Source organism: Microtus pennsylvanicus, chromosome 2 (assembly GCF_037038515.1).
Source record: "Microtus pennsylvanicus isolate mMicPen1 chromosome 2, mMicPen1.hap1, whole genome shotgun sequence".
NCBI lineage: Eukaryota > Metazoa > Chordata > Mammalia > Rodentia > Cricetidae > Microtus > Microtus pennsylvanicus.
In genome coordinates, this window is record NC_134580.1 from 90,842,192 (window position 1) to 90,854,477 (window position 12,286).

Sequence of the window (12,286 nt, forward strand, 5' to 3'; positions counted from 1 at the left end):
AGCACAGAAGGCAAACTGAGAATGGAGGGGAGGAGAGATGCTATGGAGACAGAGAAGTGGAGACAGGGTAATAGAATGCCTGTAACGTGAAAGCAGAGGAGACTAAAGAGGGTAGGAGGATCTGGGCGGTAAGAGGGTCAGAAGGAATGTGGGGAGGGGGAGGGGAACACAGAACAAAAGAATAATTACATATTTGTATGAAAGAAACCTTAATGAAACCCAGTACTTTGTATCTTACCTTGACTTGCTGGCCTAGTTAGGTGTAGTCCTTTTGCCATCTCAGGGCTGGGGATTAGCCCAGGACCTCATGCATGTTCTCTCAGTTCCCTGTCATCTTTCACATGGCAGGGACAGGGCTCACTGAAGAATTTTCTTCAAGTATTTACCTGTGAAAGAGGTTATCATTTATTTTGCTGTTTCCTGGCAGAAAGTTTATTTTGTTGCTGAATTCCAGTATCCTTCATAAATTATTTCTGACTTTATAGGAAGAAATGGACACCAGACCAAAGGTGTCATCTCTCCTCAACCGCATGGCCAACTATACTAACCTGACACAGGGAGCAAAGGAGCATGAAGAGGCAGAGAACATCACTGAAGGGAAGAAGAAGCCTACCAAGGTGAGGCCTCAGGGTGCAGGACAGATAAAAACAGCTCCATATATGAGCGCTGAAGGCATGCCCAGGGCACCAGTCTGTATTAAGAAACTGTATCAAATGCTTACTATACCCAGTACCATTCTGATCACTGGCACCATGGCCCAGACAAGAATGTACAGTACTATAGCTTCTCGTGGGAAGCCAGTCCCTAAGCCACTGAAACTGTTAAAGCATATAGCATCTTCAGTGTCAAGTAATGCTTGACCAGAAACTTAAGCAGGGTTAAAAGGAATGAGACTGACAAGAGCCTGCTGGAAGGGTTCGATACTCCTGTAGGTCAGACAGAGAAAGCCCTCTGACGTGGTGGATTTGCACAGAAACTGTCCTAGTGAGGAAGTTAGCCGTGTTAGCAGAAGTGTTAGCACATCGGTGGGAAGGGATATCTCTACCCGGCCTCTGCTGCCATCTGCCTGGTACAAAGGTTTTTGTTTGTTTGTATGGTTGGTTGATTGGTTGGTTTCGGTTTTTGTTTTTGAGATTGTTTCACATAAAACACAGGCTAACCTTGAACTCAGGGTCCTCCTGCTTTAGCTTCCCAGGTGCCAGGATCATCGGCGTCCACCATGATAATGATTCCCAGCAGCTGTTAGACTTTTCTACTACTACTGTTTTTCTTACAATAAGATTATGCCAGTACACATAGTTCAGCTCTTTGCAAAGGGGCCAGTGGCCCTCAAGTTTTTACTTTCCCCGACTGTTTCATTTACCAACTATTGTGAAAAATTTGTACTTAATTCTCAAGAATTTCTACAAGTTTTTCTGTTTTAAAATGAGAATAAAATTTTAACAACCTTGAAGAATAGACATTTTTAGATTGGTGAGTGGTCCATTGCTTAGGAATAACGAAAGCATGGGAACTTATCTAAACTACAATGTATACTGATAATGGAAGTATAGTGATGAACTTCACTCAGCTGTTGAAAATATTGCGTCTGTGGTAAATCTAGGCATCTTTTATGGCTAACTATATGTTTCCTTTTGTCTTACATTTTTATTTCCAGAGCCCCCAAATGGGTACTTTTATGGGTGTCTACCTCCCATGTCTACAAAATATTTTTGGAGTGATCCTCTTCCTGCGTCTTACCTGGGTAGTGGGCACAGCTGGAGTCCTTCAGGCCTTTGCGATTGTCCTTATCTGCTGCTGCTGTGTAAGTCCTCTTGCGCTGGCCCTGCAGCATTTCCTGTTGGGTTTGTGCACTTGACCTCCTGGGGAGCAGGAACAGAAAATACTTAAAGACTCACGAGCCCAACAGGAGAGAGAGACTTTGACCTTAAGATCTAAAGGAGTTTCATTCAGCACCCATTATTTCCTATGTAGTATATGATATATATGGTGTCCTAGATTTTTGTAAATAAACAAAATACAAGTTTTCAAATAATTCAAAATCTGGGTAATTTGGACTTGAAAGCACCGATGTTGTAATGTATATGCTATTCTAAAATGTTCTGAAAAATAAAATTGGCAGTGCCTGGGAAGGGTGAGGGGACTCTGTGTTCAGTTTTGAAGTCTCCTTTCGTATGCCTTCCCCAGAAATTCCTCAGTTGTTTCTAACTCTTCTCTCCTACTCAGCCCATTCTGGTTTTCCCTTCATTTAAACTGCTCATTTTTATATATCCCGTCCCTGTCCATCAATCTAGTGCCCCCTTTGTTTTGGTAACCATTATAATCCTCCGTATGCATTACGCTCAGCTGAGTGCTAACCGTGCAAGTTAAGCAAACCCAACCTATGTCATTAATAACTTAATGGCACTGCCTTGTCCACTCCCAGTTTCTCAAGCTTGAAACTTCAAGGCCATGTTTGATTCCTTGGTTGCCATTCATCACGGCCAGTCCGTTCTCTCTCAGATACTTCATATGCATGCCCACTATCTCACTGTAGATGTTACCTCTCACTTGTACGACAGCAGCCTACTGGCTAGTCACTGTGCCTCCAGCTACGCCCTTTCGAAAACCTTTATCTGCTGTGTTACTAGATAAGGTTTTAAATTTGTCCTGGTGGTCTCTTTCTTGCCACATATTGTTTTTGGCATTGTAGCCAGTCTGTAGTTAGAGTCTAGCCTACTTTACAGTGCTGTCTCCCTAGCTAGTCCTTTAAAATATGCTATGCAGGAACTCTTTGTAAAGGTAGATGGAGTTAAATATTTGTAAATGCTCTGAAGTCTTCACGTGGGAAAGTAATATGGAAATGTTAGCTCTACCCAGTAGTTAAATTCTTTTTTCTCTCTCTACAGACGTTGTTGACTGCCATCTCCATGAGTGCCATTGCCACCAATGGAGTGGTGCCAGGTCAGTAGCCCAAGCTTGAGTTTCAGGGATTATCCTTGATTAATCACTGTGTATATGCTATAAAGCTGGAGGTATAAACTCCAGAGACACTTAATGTGTTTATTCTGTTGTTCATAGTGTTCTGTAACAGTGTCAGCTTCTAGAAGCCAGGGACAAATACTGTTTGGCTTAACAATGCTATCTTTGAAATCTCATTATTTTTAGTCTACAGTACTTTAATGTCAGTCACATACTTAGCTTATAAAATACTTTTTATTATACTATCATATTCCTGTAGGAAATAATCTAATTTTTCTAATAGTAATAAAATGTATTGTGCACATCATATTCCCATTAATAAATCTCCTTTGTTGCATTCAGAGTGTCCCAAACATCTTTTGTGCATGTTTTTGAATTATTACTTATACTTGTGTACAATCCTCTTAGTGATACCCTCCTTTTATTTTGTCTTGTAGCTGGGGGCTCATACTTCATGATTTCCCGGGCCCTGGGCCCAGAGTTTGGCGGGGCTGTTGGCCTCTGCTTTTATCTGGGCACCACGTTTGCAGCAGCCATGTATATTCTTGGTGCCATTGAAATTTTTCTGGTAAGTAGCGAATTAGTTGCGCCTACAATCCAGGAGCTCTGTGGGTTTGTTTTCTTAGATATTAAGGTTTCTGAGATCAGGTGTGGCAGCCGGTCAGATGTTGGCTGCTGTGACTGTGTCTTACCGTGACTCTGAGGCAGAAAGGTTGAGGTGTCCTTCACCTGCCCGTCCTTTCCAAAACCTCTCTCCGATTGTTCCCAACTCTATCCCCTCAACCAGGGAGCTCATATCAAGCTAGAAGACTTGTGCCAGTGTAGAAAAGTAAAATAAATCTCATTTGCTTATATTGCGCATGTATATGTTCTAGTGTGTTGAATATATGTGTGTAGAGGCCAGAGATCAACCTGGTTCCTCCCTATTGTTGTTCCTCAAGAACCATCCAGTTTGTTTTATGAGGTGGGGTCTTTCCCTGGGACTAGAGGCTCAGCACCTGGGGGTCCGCATGTCTTCACCTTCCCAATGCTAACATCATCACAAGCACATGCCACTGTGCCTGGCTTTTAATGTAAGTCCTGGGGATCAAACTCAAGTACTAATTCTTATGCAGCAAAGCACATCACTGACTGAGCTGTATCCCCAGCTTCTCTTTTGATAACTTTATCCCAATGAAAGAATTTTCATTTCTCTACTTATACTATAAATCTTCTCTAAAGCCTTTTAAATAGAATCATTTTCCCACTTGTAAATGTAGATATTCAAAACAGCAATGAGAATACAAAATAATCCATAAAATAATATTTCTATAGACATTCTAGAGCCAAATAAAAATTTGGTTAAATGGCAGCCCGGTGTATACATAACTTTAATTCCAGCACTTGGGAGACAGAGACAGGTGGATCTCTCTGTGTTCCAGGCCAAACAGGGCTACATATTGAGACTCTGTTTAAAAACAGATGAATAAAAAGAAGGATTTAAAATATTAATGTTTTTAGTAATTTTTTATTTCAGCTTTCTTTTCCTTTATCAAAGTAACACAAGCTGTTATCGTCCCTCTACTCAATTGCTTCCAAATGACTGCATTTCTTTCTGCCTGCTTTTTTCCCAACAGGTATATATCGTCCCTCGAGCTGCCATCTTCCGCAGTGATGATGCTCTCAAGGAATCAGCAGCCATGCTAAATAACATGCGTGTCTATGGCACAGCCTTCTTGGTCCTCATGGTCTTGGTGGTATTCATTGGCGTCCGCTATGTGAATAAGTTTGCCTCACTTTTCCTGGCCTGTGTAATTGTGTCCATTTTGGCTATCTACGCTGGTGCCATCAAGTCTTCCTTTGCTCCACCACACTTCCCGTACGTGCCCATGTTTCCACCCAGTCATTGTTGGGTAGTCAGTGGCAGTATCTGGTGATGTGAGCATTTCCTCAGAATTTCATGGGGTGATTTCCCTAGTGACCCAGTTTCCCAGCAGGAAGCTTCCTGACAAACTGTCCTGTTGACCCCTTCCTCACTTCTGAAGTGTAGACCTAGCGGCTGTAGCCATTGTTAGGTGTATCTGTCTTGGTGCACCCCCCTTTACCCCATAACGACTGTGTTTATGTGACTGTCTCTGAAGGACTTTGCAGTCATAGTCATTACCAACAACCTTTATGGGGCATTCAAATGTCCAGTCGCCTTTTAAAAGAAAAACCAGTCCAAAAGAATTCTACAGTAGCAGTCTGGAGAGAGGACTCTGTAGCTAAGATCCCCGGAGGATCTTCCACAGGATATGGGTTCAATTTGTAGCACCCACATGGTGGCTCACTGTCTGTAACTATAGTTCCAGGGGATCTGGCCTGGTGCACACGCTTCAGGCCGGGCACTCAGTTATTTGTAATCAGTTATAGAAGTTGTTTTGAAGTCATATAGATCAGCTGGGAATCAAATTTATTGGTACTACGTTGATTTAAACAGGTTTCAGAAAAAACAATTTTTTTTTCCCCATGATGAAAAACCCCCAAATCCAGTGCAGATGAAAGTGGTGGGGAAAGAACAGGAACTTTGTGATTTCCCTACTGGTATTTGGCATTTCTTCTATGTGATATATTCATCATACTCTTTCATTTTGCTTACTTAGGGGCCATAAAACAATTAAAGATCCTTTTCAAAGTTATAAAAGTTTTAGATGCAACATTTTAGCTGTATGTCAAACTTGGGAAATTCCATTTTGTTTCAGGTTCCCCTTTGGGGCTTCTCCACTTCTGTTTGGTTGGGTGGGGGGGGGGAGCACAGTGCGTGTTATTTTGCTTTTTTAAAATTCCAGCATAATATGTTTAAAAAAACAAAACTGCAGAGGATCCATGAAACAGAACTTGAGATTGTCAAGAGCTGTTGAAGCCAAGTAATAGAACGCGGTTCATTATGCATGTATGAACACACTCTGCAGATTCCGAACCTTGTTTTCTTCTCTCAGGAGTATTTTACTATGGGTCTGTTACTCCATCCTGTTTATATCTCTGTGTAAAAGAAAAAAATGAATCTACAGTTAATATTTGTATTATTCTTAAATTTCCCCTTTACTACTGTGTCTAGGCTTAAGGTCAAAAAACAGATTTCTCTTGGGCCATAGAGGGACATACTTTTTAAATCTAGTCAAGCTGTCCTACAACAATAAGCAGAAGGTTCAGCAGAACAGGCAGTAACAAGGGCTCTTAGGAATGTAAAGCCCCTTCTCCTTTCATTTCAGACCTTTTTTTCTTTCCCTCCTTCTTACCACTCCCCCCCTCCCCTCTGCCTCGAAAGAAAGCAAACAAATGAAAATGTGATCATTGGAACTTAAAAAAAAAAAGCAGCAGAAGCACTCTGCGGTTTTGCTGTTGCTGCTGGCTGGGTGGGAGGGGATTCACTTGTGTGCCCGTGTGGAAACCAGACAGTATCAGGTGTCCGCCTTTATTGCTGTCTGTCTTACTCCCCGAGACTCCCTAGCTAAACTTGAAGCTCACCATTGTTGGCATTGTTTAGCTAGGTTGGCAGGTCAGGGAACTCAGACTTTCTGTCTGTCCTCCTGACTGCCCCTATCCTGAGGGCTGAAATCACAGGCCTGTGTAAGCACACCAGGCCTCTTGCCTGTGTGCTAGAGATCTGAACGCAGGACCGCATGCTTCCATAGCAAACACTGGACATCCCTGAGCCGTCACCCTAGCCCCTCCAGGATTCTTTCTGGCCTGAAAATGGATGAATAGCCAAATGTGTTTAGTTCATAATTCAGTATAGTTTCTTTGTACAGTCCCTGTGCTTGAATATCACCTACAATCTGGCATTTTTATATGACCTTGATCTTGGGCAGAATATTGAATGTCTAAACCTCAGTGCCTCCGGCCACAGAAGATAAATGTTAAAATATTGTGAGATCCGTGAGGATTATACTGGCAGAAAATGCAAGTCACCGTGATCATTATTCCTTGTCCTTTCCTACCCATGGCAGTAGAATCTCTCAAAAATGAGATATATTTTCCCTTTATTAACCTGCTTTTCCTCTTTAAAACTTAGTTTTTTCTGTTATTTTTCCCCCTTCTTGATCTTTCTCTTCCCTGTTTGTTTTGCTTTAGGGTCTGCATGTTGGGCAACCGCACCCTTTCATCAAGACATCTTGACATTTGCTCTAAGACCAAGGACGTTAACAACATGACAGTGCCATCAAAGCTATGGGGATTCTTCTGTAACTCAAGTCAGTTTTTTAATGCCACCTGTGATGAGTACTTTGTTCACAATAATGTCACCTCAATCCAAGGCATTCCTGGGCTGGCTAGTGGTATCATTACTGGTAAGTTAGAGTTTAATTAGACTCATTTTGTTTTTTGTTGTTCCTTCTTTAAGGACAGTGAGGAAATAGGCTTTCCCATCTTAGGTTCTTTTTTGCCCCTCATTTTTTTATTATATTAATTATGTATAACAACAAGTTTATTATTTTATACATGTATATTATGTATTTTGATCATACCGACACATACCCCCATTCTCTCATTTAGGATTGCTCATAGGTTCATGGGTGATGTGTTGTTTATAGCATCACGGGCCCCTTACAGTGGCTACAGGACTGAAGAAAATGTCTCTCCCACCCATGTCAACCATTAGCTGGGTAAAAAGCCTCAGGGATGGGTGGGGTCGCATGAGTGCCCCCTTCCTCATGTGACAGGATATTGATAGAGCCAACCTTGTGAAGATCTTGTGCAGGTGATCAGAGCAGCGGTGAGTTCAAGCATGCAAGGGCCACGTCAGGAATCAGCATTGTGTTTCATTCCCTCCCTTCCTCTGGACTTTCCATTCTTCCATTCCCCTGCCTGCAATGTACCCTGAGCCTTGAAGGGGATGATACAGATATTTTCATGACAAAGCCTTAGTCAGTTATTCTTATCACTTTCGCCAGTCATTAATGAACCTTCACAGTTACCATCCATTGCCCACTGTAAAAAGAAATTTCCCCGACCAAAGCTGATAGCAGCACTCACATATAAGCTACACATAGTTTAGAAGGCAATTTGACAAGCACAGCATGTCTATTAGCAAACATAGACAGTAGCTTCCCCGCTAGGCCAATGACCTAGATCTAAGTAGTGATGATTATTGACTGCAGTGGGAAGGACTGAAGCCAGGGACTATTTCTGACAAGCCCCACGTGCTCTACCACTGAGCCGCACCCAGCCCACTGTCTAAGACTCTTCTGTTGGACTTGGCAGGGGTCCCTGTGCCTCAGCCTCCTGAGTACTGGGAGGATTATAGGATTATATACCTAGCATATCTCTGCTTTTCTCTCAGGGAAATTTTCTGTATTTAGAGCTCCATTACAGAGTGCATCTGTTACAATTTGCCTTCTTTTGAGAATAGAGGCAGATAAATGACTTTTTAGCCTCGGGTAAGATAAAATATTTTGTGAATATTTTTATTTTGCAATGTTCTTCAAGCTAATGTCTAACTCCTGGGCTTATACAGTCCTTCTGCTTCAGGCTCCTGACAAGCTGGGACCATAAGGATTTGCCTTCGTGTCTGACTCAATGTATTCTTGAAAAATTGCCAGTGATCTTCCTGCAGTGATAGCTAAAATAGAACTGTTTTAATGTCACCAGACACACATGTTTTCCTAGCTCAGCTAAATTCCTGGAATTTATTCCTTAAATGGCGTCCTCTTAAATGTTGTCCACCAATTTCTTTGCCCATTAATCAAGTTCATACTAAGATGTTAAAAACTACTTTGATATTAACTTTTTAAAGTAGACTTTATATTTTATAACTAATTTAAAAATAGGCTTTTGGGGGCATTTTATTTTAGTCTGTTTAACTTTCACAAATTTGTATTAGAAAGTTAACTGCATTTATTATATCAAAGCCTTTTATAAAATTATATTAGAACAAATGAGAAATAACATTGGTTTTATTCTATAATGTTTAACATGTGTTTACGTTGAAGAACAATGGCTTTAAAAACTATCCTAAGGGGCTGGAGTGGATGTAGGTACAGTACAGCCTAGCATGTAAAAAGCTCTTGGGTCAGTCTCCAGGACAGTACTTATAACAATAACTATTGAGGTTTCTAATTGAATGTTGTTTGGGTAAGAAATCATGTACTTATATTACTTCTATATTGCTTATATCCTTATATCCTCTCTCTTCCTCCCCTCCCACTCCCACCTCTCACACCTTTGCAGAAAACCTTTGGAGTAATTATTTACCAAAGGGTGAGATCATTGAAAAGCCATCAGCCAAGTCATCTGACGTCTTGGGCAACTTAAACCATGAGTACGTCCTTGCTGATATCACCACCTCCTTCACTCTGCTGGTGGGGATCTTCTTCCCTTCTGTCACAGGTAAGCAGTGGGTGTTAGGTTTTAGAAGCCATCAGCCATAGGAGATAGACATATCCTCAGTGTTCTAAGTTTGCCCGTAGTCTTCAGTATCAGCATGAACATCAAAGTGCCCAGAAAGCCAAGAGGCTAACTTGGTGTTTCCCCTCACTAGGTATCATGGCTGGGTCAAACAGATCTGGAGATCTGAAAGATGCTCAGAAGTCCATTCCCATTGGAACCATCCTTGCCATCCTGACCACATCCTTTGTGTGTATCCTTTGCGTCGTGGTGGGATCATGCAGTACAATTAGATGATAATGCCCTGACTACTGCCTCACTAGTCAGATAGTTGCCCTGCTTCATAAGCATCATTAAAGAAGGATTTTCTAGGATTAGTGAATAGCAGCTCAGTAAGTGAAAAGGGATCATCCTGGGGGTAGTTACTGTATAAAGGTGAGGGATAACAACAATCTCCTTGACTGTCAGCATAACAGATTTAAGCAATGTTGTCCTTTTTGGCGCATGTATTGAAGGAGTTGTTCTCAGAGACAAGTAAGTATAAAACCATGTGTCTGTCTTCCATGACATTTGGTCACTCATCATAGTATCAACACAGATATACTCTCAAACCAGGCCAAGGTGTAAATCACAACTAATAAAGTAGAAAATGTATATATTTATATATATACATGTCTCATGTATATATGAAAGTGATATATCTATATCTGTATCTATATATGACAGACAGACAAAGGAGGGTGTGTGTGTGTGTGTATGTGTGTGTGTATGTCAGAGGAATATATATCACTGAGCTTGTGTAGCACAAACAATACTCTAGGTTTGATCCCAGCAATACAAAAATCAAGGTTTAAAAAAAAGATTAAGATATATGTGCATAATTTAGCCTATGATAAGAAAATATTTTGTGATCTTTTTTCTTTTGCAATGTTCCCCCAAGCTAACCTCAGATTTATGGGATTAAGCAGTCCACCTGCCTCAGGCAGTAATTAATTAGTAAATAATGAGGACCAGTGCTATTTTATAAGATTTAACTAATATAACTCTTCCCCCAAAAGCCATGATTTTGACTAAATACTAAGTACTTTCCTGTACACCAAGAACTGCTAGAACACTGAGCGTAACAGCAGGGGAGCGGAACTGTGTGGTGTCTCCAGCCTCCGTTTACAGGGAGGCTCTGTCCACTCCCACTTGGCATTCGAAATGGAAGTGGGACACTGATTGCCTTAGTGCAGACGCCTTAGTATTTACTGTTTCTTTTCTCTCAGATACATTTTGTGAGATGTTTGTCAGAGCTCTCCCTGAAACTTGATGATTCTTGTGTTTTCCACATCTTGGCTCATATCCTCACTCCACTCCCTGTTACAGTGGACTCTAGATATCGGTCCTAGGACTCTTCCCTCCTTTTATCCGTCCTCCAAGTCTTTCCTAAGTCCTGTGAATGCCGTCCATTCCCACTGTTCAGTGGTTCCATCACTTAGTACTGGGCTTCCGGGTTTATAATCACATAATAATTTCCTTTTGAGTCTTACCACCTTTTTCCATAATGCCACCAAGATGCTCTTTCTGTATATACCTTTGTCTACGTTGTTTCCTTCGCTTCAGTTGGTTATTCCTACTTGGAAGACTCACTTCACCTCAAGATCAAGTGAAGGGTCTTCTCTCCTGTAGTTTTCCATCTTCACCCCAGAACAGAACCCCTCCTCCTTTTGTCTACCCTCTATATTTGAACATTCTATGGTGTTGCTCTTACCATCCTGAATTGCAACTATTTTCATATTATGTTCCCCTGATTGAGCTCTAGGATTCCTGATAGGCAGGAATCCTAGCACAGACTATGATAAATATTGTTGAGGAAAATAGGTACCAAAAAAAAATTGTGTGTTTGTCAATGTGTGTGTGTGTATTCCTTTCAAATAAAAGGAATCCAAATATCCATTAGAAGCAGAATGCGTAAATTAACATTAATCCAGTTGTCAGCCATGAAGCTGTGGGAGTACATGAAGCACACAAAAATTTTGCAATTTTGAGAAATCAAACACAAAATGTATGTGTCTCAGAGTATTACCAGCATATATAAATTTCTTACTTTGTTTTGCTTTTGTTTTTTATTTTTGTTTTTGAAACAGGGTTTCTCTGTATAACAGTCATGGCTGTCCTGAAACTTGCTTTGTAGACCATGCTGGCCTCGTATTCACTGAAATCCAGTTGCCTCTGCCTCCAAAGTGCTGGGATTAAAGGTGTGCACCAACTCACCTGGCCATACATAAATTTCTTATTCCTATTCCCACACATCAGTCTTTATTTTCCTCAAGCACACACTGGTATGAGTTTTAATATTATGCTGTTTTACCTATTTTTTTTCTGGAGGGAAGTGTATGTATGTTTGTGTATGTGTGTCTGTGTGTGTGTATGTGTGTCTGTGTGTGTATGTGTGTGTGTGTGTCTGTGTGTGTATGTGTGTCTGTGTGTGTGTGTGTCTGCGTGTGTGTGCGTGTGTCTGTGTATGTGTGTGCGCGTGTGTGTGTGTCTGTGTGTGTATGTGTGTGTGTATGTGTGTGTGTGTGTCTGTGTGTGTATGTGTGTCTGTGTGTGTGTGTGTGTGTCTGTGTGTGTATGTGTGTCTGTGTGTGTGTGTCTGCGTGTGGCACAACTGTAGCACACCTGCCTAAGGAGAATGTTGGGTGCCCTGCCCTCTCATTCTCTACCTTATTTCCTTGAAACAGGATCCCTCATTTATCCAAGCTAAAGTGGCAGCCAGAAAACTGACAGTCTACCTGTCTGTGCCTACAGAACTCCAGAGTTCCAGCCGTACACACACCTATTTTATACCAGCTTTCTATGTGGGGTCTGAGAATTTTAACTCAGTGCACTTACCTGGAAACATCTCATCAGATTCTGTATTAGTTTTATATAATAAAACACATCAGTGATCTTAAAATGTTTTAATATATTAATTTTTGCAGTTACTTGCTCTTAGGAA

At 41.2% G+C, this 12,286-nt stretch overlaps 1 protein-coding gene across 3 annotated transcripts in view; it reads left to right on the forward strand.

Moving 5' to 3' along the window:
* The window catches only part of Slc12a6 (solute carrier family 12 member 6), a 90,775-nt gene that overhangs the window by 60,567 nt on the left and 17,922 nt on the right, over positions 1-12,286 (forward strand). For all 3 annotated transcript variants that reach the window (XM_075961708.1, XM_075961709.1, XM_075961711.1), the window contains 9 exons: positions 486-617; positions 1,658-1,804; positions 2,889-2,943; positions 3,399-3,529; positions 4,578-4,819; positions 7,054-7,268; positions 9,148-9,306; positions 9,458-9,556; positions 9,780-9,837. In XM_075961708.1, coding sequence (XP_075817823.1) covers positions 486-617; positions 1,658-1,804; positions 2,889-2,943; positions 3,399-3,529; positions 4,578-4,819; positions 7,054-7,268; positions 9,148-9,306; positions 9,458-9,556; positions 9,780-9,837 — 1,238 coding nt within the window. The remainder of the gene's footprint in view (positions 1-485; positions 618-1,657; positions 1,805-2,888; positions 2,944-3,398; positions 3,530-4,577; positions 4,820-7,053; positions 7,269-9,147; positions 9,307-9,457; positions 9,557-9,779; positions 9,838-12,286) is intronic.